At 25.6% G+C, this 22891-nt stretch overlaps 3 protein-coding genes across 6 annotated transcripts in view; 1 reads left to right on the plus strand and 2 right to left on the minus strand.

Moving 5' to 3' along the window:
• The window catches only part of LOC126548855 (28S ribosomal protein S18c, mitochondrial-like), a 77750-nt gene extending 67723 nt beyond the window's left edge, over positions 1–10027 (minus strand). Inside the window, exon 1 of one of the 2 annotated variants that reach the window (XM_050204120.1) lies at positions 10003–10027. The gene's annotated coding sequence lies outside the window, so the exon portion shown is untranslated. Of the gene's footprint in view, positions 1–9852; positions 9866–10002 lie in introns of those variants that run through there. The other variant, XM_050204121.1, reaches the window with a different exon arrangement.
• Positions 5800–10145, minus strand: LOC114128837 (mitochondrial GTPase 1). 2 transcript variants are annotated; one of them, XM_050204100.1, is made up of 5 exons: positions 10003–10145; positions 9804–9859; positions 6804–6943; positions 6448–6658; positions 5800–6010 (listed from the first exon to the last, which is right to left on the minus strand). In XM_050204100.1, the coding sequence occupies exons 2-5, from the start codon at positions 9844–9846 to the stop codon at positions 5919–5921; spliced, it is 486 nt and encodes a 161-aa protein (XP_050060057.1). In that variant the 5' UTR covers positions 9847–9859; positions 10003–10145; the 3' UTR covers positions 5800–5918. The 2 variants fall into 2 exon arrangements, with proteins under 2 accessions (XP_050060057.1, XP_050060051.1); XM_050204094.1 differs by lacking the exons at positions 5800–6010; positions 6448–6658; positions 6804–6943 and adding an exon at positions 8252–9571.
• A 400-nt stretch (positions 10146–10545) lies between these two features.
• Positions 10546–20657, plus strand: LOC114128744 (melanotransferrin). Of its 2 annotated transcripts, XM_050204077.1 has the most exons (16): positions 10546–10849; positions 12518–12675; positions 14023–14155; positions 14241–14383; positions 14453–14570; positions 14829–15008; positions 15099–15262; positions 15519–15689; positions 16449–16613; positions 16685–16773; positions 16862–17028; positions 17098–17364; positions 17437–17580; positions 19178–19349; positions 19407–19564; positions 19706–20657. In XM_050204077.1, exons 1-16 carry the CDS (start codon positions 10777–10779, stop codon positions 19711–19713), a joined length of 2310 nt encoding a protein of 769 aa, XP_050060034.1. In that variant the 5' UTR covers positions 10546–10776; the 3' UTR covers positions 19714–20657. The 2 variants fall into 2 exon arrangements, with proteins under 2 accessions (XP_050060034.1, XP_050060028.1); XM_050204071.1 differs by having other exon boundaries at positions 19407–20657.
• The last annotated feature ends 2234 nt before the right edge of the window (positions 20658–22891 follow it).

Consider the following 22891-nt stretch of genomic DNA (forward strand, 5'->3'; position numbering starts at 1 on the left):
TCAATTCATATTTATATCATATCATAGTATATTTTATTTTATTATAATTTATTTATACTCTATAGTATAAATAATATAAGTATACACCCCGAACTATACACACTTGTACGTGTCTTTAACAATCTAACAACAATTTAACAATCATTACTTTACATACCTAAACACGTTATCAACATAAATGTTGTTATTTAATATTTGACTTACTTTGACGACTACTTTTATGCATAAGTAACTCATTTGATAAGGCAAAAATTTTATCTTAAAATATATTTTATATTATGAATTAATGAGATCCTTTAAAATTTTAAAAATTCAAAATATCAAAATGTTCATTAACAAGTGACAAATTCCGGTGGCCTATCCATTCTTATATATTATATAATATTACCTATATCCTTCTCTTTATATATATTATTATTAATATCGCCGGGGCGCATCGCCTTTTTCAGTGTATATTCAACGGCCAGGGAACGAAAACCGGTCGGTTTTGGGCAACAGCGAAGACGTATACGTTTTCGCTGGTCTACTCATGTTGGTTGGAGGCGTTTTTGTATTCATTTTAATGCAGTCGGCGCGTATCGCCGCCGCCGCCGCTGCCACCGTCAATTCGCGAGAGCCAGTAAGACGCGAAAACCAAAACGTATTCGGCCGTGACGACGACAATGTTGGCGACAGTAGCCGTAATAACGAGCGAAACGCAAACAATTATTATATTGTATAGAGCGAAATATTATGTTGACGCTTTATAAAATTATTATCTCACGATCAGCACGTGTGGATTTTACCTATGATAAATGTTAAAAGTTATATAAAGATGATATATTTCATTATTTTTGAATATTGAACATTGATTACGAGTTACGATAAATAATATGAAAATTTTATAACGGAATATACCGTTTTCGAATGTTGTGTGTAAACTGTCACGACGTTTAATTGAGTAAATCGTACACTCGTAAAATTGTACAAATAATGTGTATGGTTATAATTTATTGTTCATAATTATTATGTAAATATATATATATGTTATAAAATAAACTCTGAATTTGTATGTATATTATATACCTACTAGTGTTTACTGTGTAGTTATTTATTCATGGATTTATAAAATGCTAACCAAATCTTTTGAAGAGAAATATTATAGGTTATTATATGGCTGAACACAGAATGTCGTAAAACTTTGAATTTAAAATGGTCATAAAAAATGTTATGTGACTTTCTGGTAAACTGTTCAATTTTTTTTATAGGTAGAACAACTAAAGAGAAATCTTTTACTATTTATTTTATCCTAACTAGATACAATATTTTTTTTTTACCGGAAACCACTCTAAAGTTGAAAATACTCATAAAATTAATTCTGCTTTCCGGTAATTTTTTTTTTTATACATAAAAGCATAAACAACGCGGAATTGAATTTTTAAATCTTAAATATAACAACAAATTTTTTTTTATGAATTTCCAACAATAAAATAATTTGCAATTTTCATGATTTTGATGAATTTTGTTAAAATTCTAAATTTAAACGCTAATAAAAAAATATTGTGACAAACAACTTATGAAGAACTTTATCTCAAATTGTCAAGCATTTTTACCAACAAATAATTTTTAATCAAGGATTTTATACAACAAGTCTAAAAAAATATTATTGTATAAGTTGCTTAAAAAGAGTCGAAATATTTTGAAAATTTTATCAGAAATAGAGAATGATACATAAACATTTTGTGAAAATTTTAAGTATCTATGTATACAATTGTTATTCGTTTTCGAATTACACCAAAAACCATTTTTGGTAATCTTCCTCGCAGGTTAAAGATAAGATTGTGTCGTGATCTAAGCCACAACTGAAATTCAAATAGCTAAAAAAAGTTTTATATAAAATGTACCATTAGGTGGATTAATTTTTCAAGCATCTTATTTCAAAAATAAATATATTTATATATCCACAGTCCACATGCATGCTTGTTGTAGATTAAATATTACAGATTGCTCGTTTTAAAATAAAGTTTAAAAAAAAATTACAATAAAAAAAAAAATAAAATTTATCAAAAATTTGATTTGTGAAAGATTTTGCATTTTTCATAATTTTTATTTATTTTTCTTGATTATTAAAAAAGTATTGCAAATTTTTAATTTTGATTTTTTAAAAAAGAACAAACTACATACAGTTTGCAATCCAAAACCACGATTAAATTTTGTACCACTGACACCAAAAAATCACACATCATTTTAAAATCAATATATTCATCACTCTGCTCAGAATCTAAAACGTATATAAATAAAGAATAAAGGAATTTTAAGTTTTAACAAACTCACAATGTTCAGAAATTTTTAGAAACTGACGTTTCTAAAAAAAAAAAATGAACAATAATGTTCGATCAATCACATGATAAAGATAAAGATACTAGATATTATAATAGTATTCTCAATATGGTTTTTTTAAGAATTTTAATTAAAAATGTACAGGGTATGGAATAAAGAAAAGCCACTTCGTCAGCGTGACGTATAATGATTCGGCCGAGCATGACCCAAACATCAAAATGATGAATAGTCTTTATATTAAAGGGACTAGGATTCGTTGTGGAAATAGTAATTTATTGAAGTCCTTGTACACCACCACCGCTGTCTGTAGTACTTTCCATGGTATAGGTTCTGCTTTTTCAATAAATTGCTTGCCAACGGCTGTGTCATCAATATTATCTCATTCTTGTATTGTCATTTTGGTAGGTGTATGTACTCCTGTTGCTGGTTTTGATGTACCTACCTACTAAAGCCTTTCTATTGCTTTTATTCATTAAATATACCCACAGTGTAGTATAAATATCAGTTAGCTGTTCGTTTTCTTGTCAGCTATGGTAGGTATAATATGTTAGCTTCTGGTGGTCACTCATCAGATGTTGTTAGCTGTCGACCGGATTTTAGCTACCTACCTAATGTTACTTGCGTTCACATAAAGCGACGTCAAGGTATATTTCAAACACCGATAATAATCTTGTGCACAATACGCGTGAAAACCTTTACAAGTTAAATAAAATAAAAATAAAATAGGACAAATGCATTTTATTATTTTCAATTTCTTTCTACAAATAAGTGATTCTGTACAACAATAATATACGAACTTCACTATAGGTAGCAAAGATAAGTTAATATGCCTATATAGTATATATATATATATTTAAAGGTATGTAGGACGTGTAAGTACTATCCACTAGGTAGGTATAAGATAAGTACCAATTCTAAAGTATTAAATGTATGTATTATTGTGAATTATTTAAGTGCAGCCAAAAAGGGTGTCCGCCGGTGGGGGGATCTAGGTGCAATTTCCCCCTTGGCTTTTTTTCTGGATCAATTATCATAATCATTGTATAATATAAATTATCACAAAATAAATATTTCTGAAATTAAAAATTAAAAATCATTTTTTTTTTTCAGTGATTTTTATTATCTACACTCGATTATGAATTTCATACGTTGTTTGTAGCATATATGTATGGCGGTGGAGCCAAGTGCAGTATCAACCAAATTTTTACTTTTTCATTAAAAATAATTAATGTTCATAGATTGCATAGATATAATAGTTTCTAACGTATGATAATTCTTTATTTATTTTATAGAAGTTAGAAAAATTTAATTATATAAACAACCTAAAATCACTAAATTAATGGGTGACATTTTATTTATTAAAAAAAAATACTCATGTTAATATAAAATTTCAAATTAATTAATTAAAATGAATGCTGTAAGATTAAGTTCTAACTATCTATAAGTAATAATTAATAATTTAAGTTTTACTTTTCTAGGTACCTAAATGACAAAAAACGCGTTACAAACAATACTTTAACACTTTGGTATCAAATAATGAAACAAAAATTAAAATATAGTCCCCCTCCCCCTCTTGACGAATTCCACCAAACGCCCTTCGTAGCCAATGAGAATTTTGAGTGATGTGGTACATAGGTAATTATAATTTTTAGCGCGTAAAACATAATATCAAATTAAATTATTTTTTATAATATCCCGTAATGAATTTCTCAATAAAACACTAACATAATTGTCATAATTTGATTACTTCGTTATAATGATTTACCGTGATTAATTTTCGCTCTAAAATTTTCTATGCGAGTACAATTTTACCGACCAGATTCTACGTGGACAGAGTGAGAATTTCTTGTGTGATTTAAGAAGTACCCGTCATATTCGTTTATTGTATGAACAGTAATCCCATTCATTTCGTCTTTATTGTTATCACCTCAACCAGCAAAATCCATGTACGAGGTCAAAATCCACAACATAAGTTTCATCCGGGATGAAACTACCTGTGTAATCCGATCTCCAATTCGAAATAATCTGTTACGCTATTCGCTATTGGTCACATTCCCGGAAAGAAAAATCAATTTTTGGTTTACTATAATATTATAGGATGGTATAGCCTTAGTAATAATGTAATTTGTTCGAAATGATGGATAGATATATCTAATCATTATAATTTTTTGTAATATCTATAATACGTACCTACCTAGTCAACCTGCTCTATATTATATAGGTAGGTTATATATTACACCTATTTTCCTATTTATTATTTATAGACTATTATACAAAAAATATATTATAGCTAATAATGTTCTGCTAAGGATAAAATATAAATCTTATCAGCATTAAAATATATAACATTATAATTAGCTAAGTTATTTGCTAATAGGAAAAACACAATAAATGTGAATTTCCAAGTCAAAAAATGAAGGTACCAATTAACCTTATTAACTTACATCGCGTGTTGTGACAGGTGTTATTATAGTAACTATATTTTATACAGGTATGCAACCGTCAAATAGCTAGGTGGATAATAATGTAGGCTATAGACATTAACGTCAATGACAATATTTCCTATTGAATTTCGGATATACATTATATTATTATATAATATAATTTTGAATAGAATTCAGGAGATATATTAATGACGGAATTTTCAACAAATATTTCCTAATTATTTAAATAACATTATTTCAGAAAGCTATGCATATTGCATACCATCCATCAGTGATATATACTAATATTATAATTTAATATGTTTATTCAAAAAATGTAAAACAATTTAAATGATAAAGAAGTTTATATGAGTCATGACACATAAGTTGATTTTTATAAAGATTGGATATATTTAAAAAAAATTAATTTTTTATAATTTAAATGCTTATTATTGTTTTGAAAAAAAATGTGAACAATATCATATATTATATTGTAATAAACTATTTAATAAAAAAACCTATAGATCAGGAGAACATTCAATGTTTCAATTTAATAAAAATATTTATATTACGTATTATTAATATGTATTCAAACATTTCTAACATCGTACATTTTAATATTATATAACATTTATTTTTATTTTATATCACTAAATTATGTTTCAATATTATTACGTATGTAATATGTTTACACAATTACCTATCTATAATTTATCATTAAATAAATTGTAGAGCACTTTTTGAAGTTAATAAAAAATACAAGAAAAATAAAGTATAGACAGATAGTTCTAATATAGGTAGGTACATAAATGACGGTCTGTCATGTATGACTCTCTGAACATTTCGCAAAGTAATAAGCAAACTAAGATTTTAAATTACCTACGTATTTTAAATTTTACCATAAATACCTATCTATACTATAATAGTATAATATATCTATTACCTGCCTATTTGTACGTAGTTTTAAGACAAATGTATATTTACCTTGGCCGTTTAGTAGTAACCATATTGATAACTGATAGTAATCTACGCGATCCGTGTGAAAAAAAAGATATAATATTTATAAACTAAATCACATTTCATATTTGCATATAAAATGAACATCTACATTTTTTATTATGAACTGAACAATTTATTTTTAATATACAGCATTAATTTTAAATTTATTTGATAACACTAATAACTATGAGGTCTAAAAGGATTGTCAGGGTCGAACAGTTTAGGATCATGACTAAATTCTGGATTTCTGAAATAAAACGGCATCAAACCTGAAACCAAAATAATAAACTATCAAAATCACATAACAAGTAACCAGTAGCAGAACAGTCAATGTCTATACTCCATATTGAACCTTATGTATAAATTATATTTTAAATTATTACATGAATAATAATTTATTATAGGTTTAGTAGGTAGTAGCTATATATTATGATACATAGGTATTTGCCTTGATATTAGGTAGTTAAAAATTGGAAAAAAAGACCTACACCATACATGAATTTACAAAGTACAAAAATAATTGCACGAGCCTCGTTCAACATTTGTACCTATGACCGATCGACTGAAAATTCGGTGTAATAATATTAAAATACAAGGGAAATAAAATTAAAATTAATACCTAACAACGTATAATTATTTACAATGAAATAAATACGGAATAACACCGGGGGATGCAGAATCCATAAAGTAGGTAGTAAGTACTAACCTGCTTCCCTAGATTTTTTAATTTCTTTTTCAACGTGCTCTTGTTTGTGCCGGCAAAGACCTGTAATGTGTCTACCGTAAATACGACCAGTAAAACGGGATATAAACTGCGATAACATTCTGGTGTTCTTGTAGTCCGGAACAATATTCATTTTGCAGAGAATGCACAACCGTTTTTCCTTTTCGTACGGGTTAGGTATGTTAACTAAATGCTTAACAATAAACAATTTAATGATGAAATTAGTAGTACAGCAAATAAAATAAAAGATTATTTAAAAATATAATGAAAATAAAAATCAACTATCATAAAATAATATTATACACCTATGTAGGCATCTTAACAAATATGGTAGCTACCTTGCTTTTGAACGCCTGCACGTCTTCATCTACAGCGTTCGTTTTTTTTTTATCAATGGTTTTTTGCAAATTGGTCCATGGGTTAAATCTATTTGTTCGGAACCTACCCATATGCCTCGTGCTTACTCCAATACTTATCCCTAAATAAATATAAACGTAAGTACAGTGCGTGAATTATGTACTAATAAATTAATACATGAGACAAGTGTTGTTTAAAATAAGTATAAAATTAATAATTATTGTTCGACTATACTACATAACTGACATACTTATCATGATAGATATAAAAATACTTGAACATGTACTTTAATTTTTATTATTTAATGAATGTATACCTTACAATCTATGGTAATAAGACTAATAACTTATAAATAAACACAACAGCATCATAATTTGTAGGTGTTATAAATTATTCTACTTACTTTATAAGAAAGATTTTTTTATTTTAAATCTAGATAAAATATTATGACAAGAGTTAAGATTTATTAGATAATTAATTTACGATATGTTCTTTTAAGAAATAAGTTTCCAACAAAATAAAAACGCAGAAATGGTTATATTATAATATTAATGTTCAGTCTCAAAAGAATTAGAACACAGAACAATTTATTGTTTTGAAAATTAAATCAAAACGCAGCTTGAACAATAATGTATTTAAAAATATGAGAGTACGTACAAATATGCAAATTAGATTTATAAAACCATTAATATACCTAGGTAGTTACTGTAAGACATATATTATAATTTATAACACTATTAATAAAAGTATTTGTAATACTTTAGTATAATATCCTTGAATCATGGAATAACCTAATTGCATATAATACTTAGATAGATAGATTACAGTAAAGCTTGTACACGTAAATAAGTGGTATGAGTAGGTATAACATAATATACCTACATATTTGAGAATGTTAACTAATTTATAGATATTTTATAAATGAATAGGTAAGTAGGTAGTATCTTCTTAACTCAATATTCATTATATAGTAGAGAAAAATTAGAAAAAAACATAACAAATTATCTATAATTAATTATAAGTATAACTTAAAAATTGAATTTTTAATTTAAGAAATCTAAATTTTTTATTTTCAATAATTTATATTTTTCCTTTAAAAAAATATTTTAGAACTGTATACTTTATTTACGTTCAAATATTAATAGCATAATATTAAGAGGTCACTACAGCAATGTTTTAATAGCTGTCGTTTTTTTAAACATTACAGGAAAAAATATATTTTTGCATACTTTTTAGCTATACATTTTCAGACAAAATATTTTTTATAAGAACGGGGTAAATACCAATATGCATTTAATTTCTCAATATCATAATTAATTTTATACAAATAATAGGTAAAGTATAACATTTAATATTTGATTTTTTTAACAAATAATTTTAGTAAAAAAAAAAAAAAATAATAAAGAAATTAAGAAATAAAAATATAATATAATATCGTAGAAATGTGTATTTACATTGAAAGGTTGAATTTATTTCAAGACTGAAGTTGAGAAAGCAGCTAAACAATGGGTATTTGTCGAGTCTTAATGATAATAGAAAAAGTTACCAGATTAAGAATGATTTCATGCATAACTTACTAAAATTTAAAGTCAACTTTATCTTTAAGATTTTAATACATTTCATACTAACAATACACAAATATAATTAACTAAAATATTAAAACCTACATACAAAGAATTTATGTATTTTTTCTAAATAAAAAAATAATAATTTATAAATGTAAATAATCTTCATTTATTTTTATTTTCTATTTTACAATAAATCATTATCTAAAAGTACTTTTCCAAATACTCCTGTACGAAATGCATTTAGAAAATTTCTTGCCATTCCTTGCATGTCAGGTCGATAAATATAAGATCCATCAAAGTTTAGATACTTGATACTAGACTTGCGATGAATTGCAGCTTTTGCTAGCACTATTCGTATATCATCAGTAGGTTCATCACAATTTAAGTATGAAACATAATCAAAATGGTTATTCTTATTAAACCAGTATAATAAATAGTCAGCAATTATTTCTTCACCAACAAGATGATCTTGTAGAGTTGCACACAATGCGAGTTTTAATCCAGTTTCAACATTTTTAATTGTTGGAGAAACTACTCCTGGAGTATCAAGGACATAAACTAATGGATCATGGCTCACTTTAATTTGATGTTGAACTGCTCTAGTAATACCTGCTACTGCTCCAACAGGAGCAGCACTTTTTTTCCCAAGAATTGTATTTCTAATAGAATTAATTAAAGATGATTTTCCCACATTAGGTACACCAATAACCATTATTCGAGAATCAATATTTTCAGAACGATTATATCTATTTGATCCTTTAATTAAACTTAATGCAGTAGGCATAATTTGTTTTACACCTGGACATAAAGAATTTTTACAGTTTGTATATATAATTTTTGATATTTTCTGTTCACGCATAATTTTTTCTTCAACTTCTTGCTTGTAATTTAAATCAGCTAAATCCATTTTGTTCAATACTAAAATGTGAGGTTTCAATCCAGAAATCGAGTATTTAAAATCTGGATTACGGCCAGAAAGTGGTATTCGGGCATCATGGACTTCAATGATACAGTCAACTGATTTCAGTTTTTGCTGCATTTGTTTCATGCCTTTCCCCATGTGGCCTGGGAACCATCGTAAAAGAGCTTTGTCGACAACTTTGAAACTCTGTCTGAACTTGGAAGTCATTTTTAAAAATGAATCCGATTCTTTACAGAAAAAATGTTGAGAATATTTTAAGCTGGAAAAAAACAATTGAACTTATCTTATCACCAGTCCCAGACCACAGAGGCAAATGATTATGTGAAGCAATGTGAATACATGAATTTAAGAAGAAATGTATTAATATTACAACAAACTAAATTAAACCCTCCCACAATAATTTAATAGCTATAATAAATAACAAATATGCCAGTTTCAGTATTCTTTATAGACACGTAATCAACTATTAAAATACTATGTATTGTATTTACCTTTAAGTAACTTCTGGCAAGTTCCAAACATTGTGACTGACATCAGGATAACTGTTCTGTGATAAACAACAAATACATGAAAACTAATTATTATTTTTACAATAAATATTATGTAGGTACACAATAACAGTTATGAAAACGTAAAAAGTTACTGTAAAGGTACATTTTTTTTAGAATTTATGTAAACTAAAATACTTACAACTACGTAATATTCTTTTTCGATCTCAATTCTCAATAGCTAGAAATAATGTGAAAATTAGATTTTTTTCTTTTCTCTCACTATGACTACTGATATTTAATGGATAAGAGTGATAAACTATTTTATTATCTCATCCAAACGAGAGCTTCCCATAGATAATAAAAGAATGGATAGGCCTTAGATCATATATATTGTATATGATCTAAGTGTACAATAGTAAAATTTGAGTTCAGCACTTCGAACGGCAGCTGTCTGTCGGTTTCATACAGTTCAGTGTAATTTATATAATAACATCTTTATCGTAATATTTGTACCTCATTGTCGGCACACGTTATCAATCACGATGTTTAATTTTTTCGTCCATGACAGCAATTACGGGCAGGGCAGGGACAGAGCTGCTGCGCCCACTTGTGGCGGTTATCATTCTGTTTAGGTATTTGTTTACAACAATAATAAATTGTCCATTTGTCAATATTCTATTACTCATAAGTCATAACCATTACTCTGTAGGTAGTTTTTTTACTTATCCTTTTTTTTTATATTTGTTATTTTTCTGTCAGTGTACCAGTGTACGACTGTTGGCTAGTGAGTAGTGACGGCTGTAACTTAATGAATAGATGTGAATTTGATTTTAATAATATGTTTTCAACTTGAACCTACCGGAAATTCTTAAATTTTCGTAAATCAATATTCAATTAATTATCTAGTTGATTTATATACCTTTCGATTGTCATGTACTAAGTAGACGTTTCCCAACTACCACAAAATCACACCATGAAGACGTCCAATAATTTCATTTCCTTTTTGACCGTTTGTCTGGTTTTGGTGAATATTGCATTCGTATTTGGTAAGTAATAATGTTTATGATATAATATATACATGGTGATTCACCAAGCTTGCACACTCCCATTTTTTTTTTTAGTTTTGTAAATTAATAATTATGTATATTTTTTTCCTTAAATTTATTCAATTCCTAATTTTCAGAATTTTTATATAATTAATGGCATCTTCAAATTCTTAGATTTTTGTCATGCACTTATGCCATTTATAAAGTAATTAAATAAATAGAGTAAAATAAAGTATTAAAGATTGAAATATTTGAAAATAAAAATATAGTTCTTAGTATAAGTAATATATAGATAAACTATACTTTAAAATTTCAAAAATTATAATTTAAATAAATTAACAGATTCTAAGTATGGGGATTGAGTATGCATGATAAATCACTCTATATACAAAGTGGTTCTTGTGATTCTTATATCATTGAACACTCATTATTTCATCAAGTATTGACTTTTTTCATATTTTTTTTTAAATGTTTTTTTTCACACTCTTCATATTGAGTAAAAATTTTATTTTTTTCACCTTTTTATTTAATAGTGAAACCATTAACAACTTTTGATTTTCAAATGACAACTTTGAACTTATATTAAAAATCACAAATGTGCTATTTTTTTATGAATTTCAACATTCAAATTATTAGGTATAGTTTGTTAACTTTTTAAGAAAATATAGCTTTTCAAAGTTAGGTGATTTTCTGTTTTTATAATACATCTAGTTTCTCAAGATCAATAGACACACAGGTAATAAATATTAATTATAGCCCGAGTTATTACTCCAAATAGGTACATATTTTCACATGTTGTAAGCTCATTATTGACAATCGCATGACATAGTGATGATCTTTAAACCTATAACTAGCATTGATTAAATGTATATAATCAATATATTAATAAATGTACTACTTAATTATTTAATACTGGCCATTATATAATTAATATATAATATTTAATCAATGTCTATAGGTAGTTATAATAGACGTATGTATATAGGTTTGACGTATAATTTGATACATTATAATATCATTAGTCATATCTAATTTAGATACAATTGTTATAACCTTTAAGATGAACACCTGAACACCTGATAACCTCAAACTACCCAACTTAAGCTACTCTAACTCACTAACAATTAAATAAAAATATTAATTTTAATGTTAAAATCCATAACAAAAAAAAAAAAAAAAAACAGCCCTATTATTTTATGACATTTTATTAAATATAGGTTTCCATTTAAAAATCAAAAGTTGATAGTAGTTTCACTATTAAATTATTAAAGATTTAAAAAATAAAAATGTTATATAGTTTTAGAAAAGCCTGAAACTAAACATTTTGAAAAAAAAAGTCAACACTTTTTGAAATAGTGAGTGTTTAATGATAAAATAAGCACCCTGTATTAGATTTTTTATGGTAAATAGTCTGGAAGTAGGGCCAAAAGCCTAGTTCAGATGCTTTTTTGGTAGAATTTCTGATTGAGCACCCTTAGGTTTCTGCCATGCTCGATTGGGGATGACAGCTCTCTCTCTCTAGAGGTACTGCCTGTCATTGGGATTCAAATCAACGCCGTAAACCACTCGGCTACTCTGTCCCTCCTTGTATTAGATGATATTGTATAATGAAAATAATATTTGTATCCATCAATAATATTTCATGTTTTTCCTATAAACCACTTACAGGGTATATATCAGATTTACAAAATGAAAAAGTCAATCGTATCACTTGGTGTACATTAAATATTCAAGAACAATCAAAATGTTTAAATTTATCTGCTGCTGTCAATAGAGACAGACAGAAATTTCACCCTAAAGATTTCATGGAACTCGTTTGCAAACAGGTAAATATTTAGCTTTGTACAAATTATAAGTACCTTCCAATTTTGTTTAACTACTCGAGTAAAAGTTCCAATTAATTCTATTAAAATGCTCTCTCTAAGTCAGTATTTCTCAACTAGTGTGTCCAAATGTGCCATAAAGTATATTAAATTACACAAAATATACAAATATTCTTGACACAATCTCCAATAACTATGGTATTCGATATAATTTCTATGATGATTAAAAATAAGTTATCTATTAACATTATATTTTACATATTTTATACTACCAATTAAAATCGATTATTAAATATTATCGATTATTTTTATTTTTTTATGTGTCACAAAATATGAAATATTTTATTTGTGTGTCGCTATAAGTAGTTGTATTTAAGATCAAGTATCTACTAATTTTCAGATACTATTTTTTAAATTTTATATTGTCTATTTTTAATGAAATTATAAAAAATAAAATTAAAATATATTTTTAATGAGAAAAAATCATTTAAAAATGTTTAAGTATCTGTAGTCTTACACTATTTTTGATGAGTAGGTATTTGGATATGGATTTTAAATACATTTTAAAATTTAATAAATTACCTTAAATTAAAATTATTTTTAAAAGACTTACTTGACTATAATTATTTTAAATTATTTAATCGATAGAAAAAAAGTATAAAACCAAATCAAAAAATCTAAAGTAATCTGGAATCAATATTCATATGTTTATTGTGAAAACAATTATACATGTAATGTCTATGTTTTGAAAGCGCCTAAAATAATATTCAATGACAAACTAATTTATAATGATTATATATACCTACTCAATGGTAAATTTATTTTAAAATCATTTTATCAACAATATTTTATTTCAATGTTAAATATATTTTTCATTATTTTAATTATATTATGGTCTTAGTTTATTTCAATTATGGTTCTAAGATCAAAATTGACTGAATAAGAGCAATGAATAATACATTTTTAAAAAATTATAAAATCATTTGTAGTTAATTAATTCTAATTGGTTACTTTTTATATATTTGTACGTTTTTTCTTTTTTTTCAAAAGCGTTATAATTTTATACCCATATTGTGGTAGTTTTGTTTAAAAATTCAGTGTTCCCTAAATTGGTGAACACATTGTATATATGAATACATTTCTTGAAAGTTTAATTTTCTCATACAGATTTAATGTTATTTTTAACATTTTTAAACATTTTGTTATATTTTCTTTTCTTTCATATAACATTTTGTTATTAATTGTTAACCATTAATTATTATAACTGAATAATTCATACTTTTTTGGGTTGACATAAATTCAGGTAATATATAATGCAATACATTTATTTAATTAATTAACAATTTATAGGGACTCAATAAAGACGACTGTATGATGAAGTTAGATAACAATGCAGCAGATATTTTGAGTTTAGATGCTGGAGAAGTATTTGTTGGTGGTCGATATAATAGTTTGATACCATTAATGCAACAACTATTTGAAGGTATTAAATACCTATATTGATTTAAACTTCTTACAGTGTTCAGCCATTTATTTACCTATTAAATATTGTTTTATTTTATTTTCAGACGGGTCTACTAACTATTACTCAGTTGCTTTAATAAAAAAAAATACTTTAAATGATGTGTATAATCTTGGAAACTTGAAGGGTAAAAAGGCTTGTTTTGCTGGAGTTGGAACTCAAGCTGGATGGAATATACCAATAAATACCGTAAGATAAATTACCAATTAAAATTGTTTGATAAGTATTCTAATATTATTTGATTTTTTTGATTTCCAGCTTATTTCTAAAGGTTATATGAATATTTTTGATTGTAATAACCATGTGAAAACTACTATAGAATTCTTTGGTCACAGTTGTGCTGTAAATTCACTACTTGACAAGTACAATCCAATGGGTAATTTATTTTTATATTTAATCCTGTATAAATTATAATTTAAAATATAATATGTATATGTGTGTAATTGATAAATGTTAAATCATAATAAAGATAACTGAAAAATATGATTTATTATTAAATGAGGTTTGTTAAATTGAATGTCATAATAGATGTTTAATAAATAACATACTAAACATAGTATACACTTTTATTTTTTTCTTTCTATACAAACATAAAACTTACTTATTTATTAACTTTTAACTATTATTTTTTTAGGTGATAATTCTGACCGTTTATGTATTCTATGCGCCAGCAAAGTTAGTGGCCAAAAATGCACATCAAACGATCCATATGCTGGTGATGAAGGTGCATTTAGATGTCTAATTGAAGCAGGCGACATTGCATTTTTACGGCACACAACTGTATTGGAAATGATAAAGGATCCATCATTATTCAGTAAGATATAAGATATAATTGATTAAACAAAGTTAATTTTTGCTTTTTTTATTAAATAAGTTAAATAATTTTTAATGATTAAAAATTTAGGTAAAACCAGAGAAGACGATTTAGAACTATTGTGCGTAGATGGTTCAAGACGTCCAATTAGTGAATTTAAAAACTGTAATTGGGGGCCAGTACCTACTGATGCTATTATGACTACATCTGCAAAATCTTCTATTACTCGCGTTTCATACCAAAAATGGCTACAGGTATTTTTTATTATCAAATAATTAGCATGCTAGAAATTTCAAACCATTAAAAAATAAATAAATGATCAAACATTAAAAAAAGCTAAAAATAAAAATATTATTGTATTACTGTAAGAAAACCCTAAAAATACTATAGCTTACATTATGTTTTTTGTTAATATTGATAATCTATGGTAGTATACCTACTTAAATGATATAAATATGAAATATTTTGTTTATTTTATAACTTATAACTTCATTTTTTTTATTTTTTTAGAAAGTAGTTGAATTATATGGAAGACCGAAATACACACAACAGTTCACACCTGCTCCTGAAATTGACTGGACAGGAGGATTCATTCAACCTCAAATTAATAACAATTTAAACAAAAGCTTTTATTTATTTGATTCCTCAGCTTATGACAACCACCACAATCTTTTGTTACAGGTAATTTAAAATTATTTAAAAAATTAAAATTATGTATATTTTGATTTGTTTGTATACCTAATGATTATTTTATTTTCATTTTCACTCATTAACTCAAAATCGTTTGAAAATATTTTTTTTTTTTACATAATTTCTATTAAAAAAAATATAATTATACTAATAATAAGAAAATTATTTTTATGTGATTTTAAATATTCTTATTCTTATAATTTTATTTTGAATGACAACATATTAGTATAATTTTCAGAGCATTTCAATTCATATAAATTAAAATTTGAACTAGTATTTAATGAGTTACAATTAATTAAATTTCAAGTGAGCAGAGTAGTAAACCAACATTTTGTGGGGTATTCCCATACAACTCAACTCCTCTCGCCTTACTTTAGATAATTATGTATCATCAACTACTTGTAATTTCAATTTTTATGTATTCAAAATACTCAGAAAAATATTCTGCTCCAAAAGTCCAAACTATGATATTAAAAATGTTTATTTTCATTTTATGTTAATAAAAGTATACTTTAGATTAAAATGTATTTAATATTTTATAAAACAGGAGAATAAAAATATTAATATATTATATTGTGTACAATAATTGTCATTACCTTGTGAATTTAACAAAACAATAATCCATAGTACTTGACAATGCTGCTGTTGAAACATCAATAAATATATTAAAAATAGTTGAATATATACACAAATTAATTTTATTGCTTTTTTGTTTTATACATCTTTCAATGCAGTATTTTGTTGTTATAGGACTCAATTAGAGGCTTAAAACCCTTAGAAGAAGCCCATCAAACATATACAAGTTATTTAGGAAATGCTATGGATGTTGTGCTCGGAGTACGTTATTGCCCTGTTGCCAAAATGACACTTTGTGTAACATCTGAACCTGAAATGGATAAATGTGTTAAAATGAAGGTAAATATATTTAATATATACATGTTATTTTTTTACAAATGTGTTATTAATTTTTCTTTTTTGTACCTTAGTTAGCACTTAAAGTTCAACTTTTGGTTCCTGAATTGCAATGTTTCCGAGGTTACAGTCAAGTGCATTGTATGCAAGCTATTAGAAATGGGTAAGTTAAAATTAAATTATAATTATTCAATACATTACACATTATTTAAAAAAAAAATTGTCACATTAATAATAAATTGTCTTAATAGAAATGCAGATGTCGCAGTTATGGATGCTGGTGATATTTATACCGCTGGATTGCATTATGATGAAATACCATTCATCACTGAAATGTATGATCTACCTGAACCAGAATATTATGTTGTGGCTGTCGCTAAAGAAGAGGATCCCAGTACTGAACTAACATATTTAAAAGGTTTATTTTAAATTCATTTAAATTTAATTTAAACAAATATTATATTGTTGTATGTGTCATCAATTTTAGGAAAAATGACATGTCACCCAGGTATATATTCTGGTGGTGGATGGATAATACCAATGGCATTTTTGTTGAGTAATGGGTGGATAAGAAGTTATGGATGTGACTCAATACAAGCTGCTTCTGAATACTTTAGTAAATCTTGTGTGCCTGGTGCATTGAGTAATGAATATAACCCAGGTTTACCTTATGATAACCTTTGTCATCTATGTAGAGGTGGTAGTTATCGGTACTGCAAACGCGATGCTACCGAAGACTTTTATGGTTACACAGGTAAAGTTGATTAAAGAATTACTAATATTGTTAAAATAATTAATATATAAATTATATGTTTTTTCTATATAGGAGCCTTTAGGTGTTTAGTCGAAGGTGGTGGAAATGTAGCTTTTGTAAAACATACCACAGTGTTTGAGAATGTAGATGGAAAACGCAAACAGTGGTGGGCAAGGAATACTTTAAGCTATGATTTTGAACTTCTTTGTCCTGATGGTAAGTTACCGTGTAGTAAAATAGAGGTAAAAAATCTGAGACTGTAGTAAATTGTTGGTTTTATTCAATGTATTTTTTAATTTTAAAAAAATATCGGGTTTTAATTATTTTTTACCATTGCTTTTAAGGAATTCATATTGATTATTTAGATATCAAAAATCATGCTTTTGGTTCCTTTGTATCCTAGGGTTATATTTATTTAAAACATTTTAGATAAATTCAAATATTTATATTGAACCACAGAATAAATATCCACAAGCAAAAACCCATTGACTAAAAACATTTTATATATTTTTAATAAGTTATAATGTTTTTTTTTATATTATTTTAATTATTATTTTCACTAAATTTAACAAATTGTATACAAGAATCAAGATTTTAGGTAATACACACCTACTATTAGCAATTATACTTTGCTCAAACCAATCAATATATTATTAACATTTTTATCATTGGTTAGGTAATAAAAATACAATTTATAGAAAGATATATGTGTTTCCAATAAAATGGGTATTTGAAAGTAGTATTAAAAAATAAATACTGCCACACATATACCCACTAGGAATTTTTTTCTGTTTATTTTTATATAACCAATGAAATATTGTATTATCTGTTTTACAATTACATGGTACTTATATGGACTTTTATTTCTATAAACTATTTTATCAGAATGTATTTATTTTTATTTTTTTTTTTTTTTTTTGTAGAGGTCCGTTGTATTTTTTTCAGTTATTATTTTATCTGTCTTTCATTTGTTATTTATAATTTTAAAAATATATATAAATATATCTTAATTAATATTAATCATAAAATATCTTGGCTTATATGATGACATTTATTTCAACTTTCAATATTATGTTATTCTTAATTTGAATACAGAAAATAATTTTACTTTTTAAACCTTAAATAATAATATTTAATATAACCCATAAGTGATATTATAAAACACTTATAAGGGGTAATTTATTTTAATTAATTAATAGTAATATAGCATAAGATTGGTTTTTCTATGCAATTGTACTCTTAAATATATTTATTCAATAGAAATATTTTAGTTTTAGACAATTGCATAAGTCCAACAATTGATTTATGATTTATTGCTTTATCAAATCTAATTTAATTTAAATTATTCCAAAAATAACAAATTAAATGTGTTATTATAAATATGTTACAACGGTCTTGAACTATTATAAAACCATAATTAAAAGTTCAATATTTATTGAATACTTACATTTTCTGCTTTAATATTTAACTAAATATGTTAAAAACAATTTAATTTAGATATCAAAAGGAACATTATTTTAATAAACCTCAATTATTTAATCATTAACATAAAAGAGACCTCCCTTCTTTAACCTTGTATGTAATTACATTTTACTGTGACAAAAGGTCTCAATAGAATATAATTGTTTCAACTTACTTCTTTATGTCAATCCTATTTAATATTTATATCAGGAATTCAGGAATGATCAGATGTTACAAATATTAAATAAAATATTGGAATATAATTGTATAACTATGCTGTAAATTAAAAAATGTACTGCTAAATACCAAAACATATTTAATTACAATATAATATTTATTTTATATTACACAGGTACTAGAACATCGATTGATGATTACAAGAGGTGTAGCATGGGCAAAGTTAAAGCTAATGCTGTTATAACTCGTGGAGGTAATGCATACAATCATACCGAAGTAATGGCATTTACTAACTTGTTTATGGCTGCTCAGCAGTTATATGGCAGAAAAACTATAGATGAATTTACGTAAGTTGTTGATAATATTTGTCTTTGGCTTACTGTAAAATTATAAATTTGTTTCAGTTTTAGTATGTTTACATCACCAGAACCATACAGTGATCTGATCTTCCAGGATGCTACCCAGCAGCTTGCATCCATCGATAGTTCATTAAGACATTACTCAGAGTGGTTAGGACCAAATTTCATGCGGGCCCGACGTCTTGTTGACTGTCGTGCATCTGGTACTGTATCATTACCATTGGGAATTATAACTATGTTATTGTCTGTAATTTTAACTCACTTGTGGTTATAGACTTATTGTGTTCAATTAATTTATACAAATTATGTAATAATCTTATGGGCATCATTTATTTTTTTGATAGCTCGTTAATCATCATATTGTGATCATTGGCAGAATCTCAATCATAAAATGCTGTGCATTATTTATTAGCTGCACTTGATAATTTTAAAATTTATATTATCCGTCCAATTATTAATTTTAATTTTAAGATTTTACTGATTATAGGTAAGACATGAATAATTAAATGCATTACCATAATATTTTAAGTGTATTTCTACAAGTTTAGATCAGTTGAACAAAATGTCTAAAAAAGTATATTTTATGTATGACCTTTATTTGTATAATTTTTTTTATTGTTTAACATGAAAACATTTATTTAAAAAGTAATATTTTGTATGCTGTATTTTATTTTTTATAACCCATTTATTATTTTTAATCTTAAGATTTTTATGATAATACAATACAATATATCATATAAAACACTTAACCTTGATACTGTATATTTCTACAAATTTAGATCAATTTAACAATGTATGATTAAGTATATTTTATAATTAATGTATTATTGTCTAATTTTGTTTTATTTTATCAAATTATGTAATAATTTTTTTTCTTTTAATCATATATTTAAAGGGTAACTCTGTTAAATAATCCGTCCATTTTTTTTAGTTTAAAATTATTGAAAATCAAATCAGTGTTTTTATGTATTATTATATTATTATCTAAGCTACTATATTTTTATACGTATCTTTTTGAATTTTATGTATTTTTCACGCTCTAAAATTTTTATAATAATAGGTTCTGCATATAATTAGAGTTCATGTTTAAAAATATGTATACTCTTAGACCTTAGTAATTTAGTTATGTTTTAACGGTTCAAAAAGTTAATCAACATGTTTTGTTTGAGTTGTAGACACATTTTGTTATGGTAATATTGTATTCACTATTTTTATAGTATAGAATTTGATGTTTATATTCATATAATGTAAACCAATTACAATTAAATAAATATATGATTTTGATTTACCTTAAAATGTAAAGATTTTATTTCAATTTAAACATTGATGATATACTTTTTTATAATGTATTATTTTTAACTCGAGGTTAAAAAAGATCTTCAAATAAACAAAATATTTTTAAGTATATTATACTTCATCAAGTTTATAAAAAAAAGTTAATGATAAATATTACACCAGGCCCATTCAAAGTATAAACATTTTTGTATAAATATAAAAATATTTTTAATACATGTAGGCACAATTTATTTTATACTTAAAATTCTAATTCTAATAAAATTCATTAAGACACAAGTTTCGCAAATTGTTTTGCAGTTGATAATGAATAAAATGTGCAATTTTAAATTCTAAACAATTTAACTAATACAAAATCCCTTATAAGTAGTTTATACTGAATCGAAAAAAGTATGTAAGTGGGTACTCTCTGCTGTAAAACCAGTACATTAGGTGTCGAGTGAATCACTTTAGCATAGATGTATTGAATTCGAATTTAATGAACTATCATTGTACCTGTACCTTTACTAAAAACAATTATTCTGGGTGGAAATAATCTATCAGACTACATCACAAAATCATATTATATATCATAATCTATTTTTTGATATAACTATTAAAGTGATTTCTTTTACAATTAGTAGTTATTACGGTAATAAGTTGAAACATTTTTTTCGAAAATATTGCATTTAAAACCTATTTGATTTTATGGAAAAACAACCGATGGTAACCGATTTGGTTTTAAGTATACAATAGTATTTGTAACTTTATCGATAACCACAGCAGTTCCCAAACTGCGAGGATCGATTAAATTATTTCATGTGAACCAAAAAAAGCTTGGGAACTGCTGGATTAGCAAAAATCTGGAATATCTGGAAAAAAAATCGTCTGGCATCGTCATCTAACAATAGGGTTACCATACTTCCGGATTTAAAACATTAGTCCGGATTTGAGAAATGTCCGGATTTTAGGTACAAAGATAGTCGTTTAACATGGTTATATCGAACAATGAACTGATAAAAATTATGTAACACATTTTATTTTTATTCACCATATTTTTATTATTTTAACATACTTAACCTTATAAGTCTTATGTAGATATTTTATTCATTAATCTGGGTAAAATTGCATTAATGAAATAAATGAAATAACAATATTGTCCATTTTCAATCCCCCCCAGTGAAACGGAAGTGATGACTGGATTTTGTTTAAATACATTATGGCAACGCTATCTAGTAACGAAAGCAAACGGCCGACAGTTTTATTATTGTTCGAGCACTAGTAGTAATTATAACCTAGATGGCGCTTCCACTATCATTCATATCAAATTAATTTTTCAATATTTTTTAATTATTTACAACATTATTATCATTATCATTTACATCATTATCACATTTATAAGATCATTTATTTTCTTCAAGTATAAAATTATAGTTTAGATGATTCGATTATAATCTCACACAACGTTCTAAATCAGGTATTCAAACTGCAGTGATTTATTGAAGATTTTGTTCTTCCCTAAGTAAATTTATTTTAAAACGTGTTGCCTACCTATATGAATTTGAAAATTTGAATTATTTAATTACCTATCAATAATTAGGTAGAATTTTAATTTTATTTTAATTTTAAAATAATAATTATACTAAAAAAAAAATCTTTTGACGAGCACAGTTTCTATGTAAACAAACATATAATATTATCATTCCTCTTTATATTATTGTAAGTCACTTGATATTAAATTTGAGAAGCACACATGTGATACTTTCATCTAAAAAATTATTGTTAGTAAAATAATAAATATTTATGGTAAAAAAACAATAAATAACATAATATTATTATTATACCAATTACCAACAATAGTTTGATACACATTCTCTAATATGGAAAGAATATTGAAAAATACCTACCCACGTTACGTCACCGGGTCAGTCATCAGACAATTCACATCCTTCGTTCGTTCGTTTTAAACAATAAATTAACCTAACCTAACCACTGCTTTTACAATTTTTTGGAAACATTTAACTGATATATCGAACCTATAGTTCGACTCTATTTTAAAACATTTTTAAGTAAATTATGACGTGTTAAAAAAAAAAAAAACAGCGTGTAATCAGAATTTGCATAAGGAATTTTGGTTACCATTTTTGTGGCATTTAAAAATTAAAATGTTCGGCGGAATTTTTAATAAGTGTTGTCATAGACCATAGTCCTCGCGGGACATGAGTCACTGTTGCAGTCTTTCAACACGCGTGTTATCT

Source organism: Aphis gossypii, chromosome 1 (assembly GCF_020184175.1).
Source record: "Aphis gossypii isolate Hap1 chromosome 1, ASM2018417v2, whole genome shotgun sequence".
Lineage (NCBI taxonomy): Eukaryota > Metazoa > Arthropoda > Insecta > Hemiptera > Aphididae > Aphis > Aphis gossypii.

Excerpts from the sequence above, each read along its gene's own strand:
- LOC114128837 (XM_050204094.1), bottom strand. The coding sequence starts at position 9,519 with ATGACTTCCAAGTTCAGACAGAGTTTCAAAGTTGTCGACAAAGCTCTT.
- LOC114128744 (XM_050204071.1), top strand. The coding sequence starts at position 10,777 with ATGAAGACGTCCAATAATTTCATTTCCTTTTTGACCGTTTGTCTGGTT. Across the intron at positions 15,263-15,518 it reads CATACCAAAAATGGCTACAG|AAAGTAGTTGAATTATATGG; the intron begins GTATTTTTTATT and ends TTATTTTTTTAG. Across the intron at positions 15,690-16,448 it reads ACCACAATCTTTTGTTACAG|GACTCAATTAGAGGCTTAAA; the intron begins GTAATTTAAAAT and ends TTGTTGTTATAG.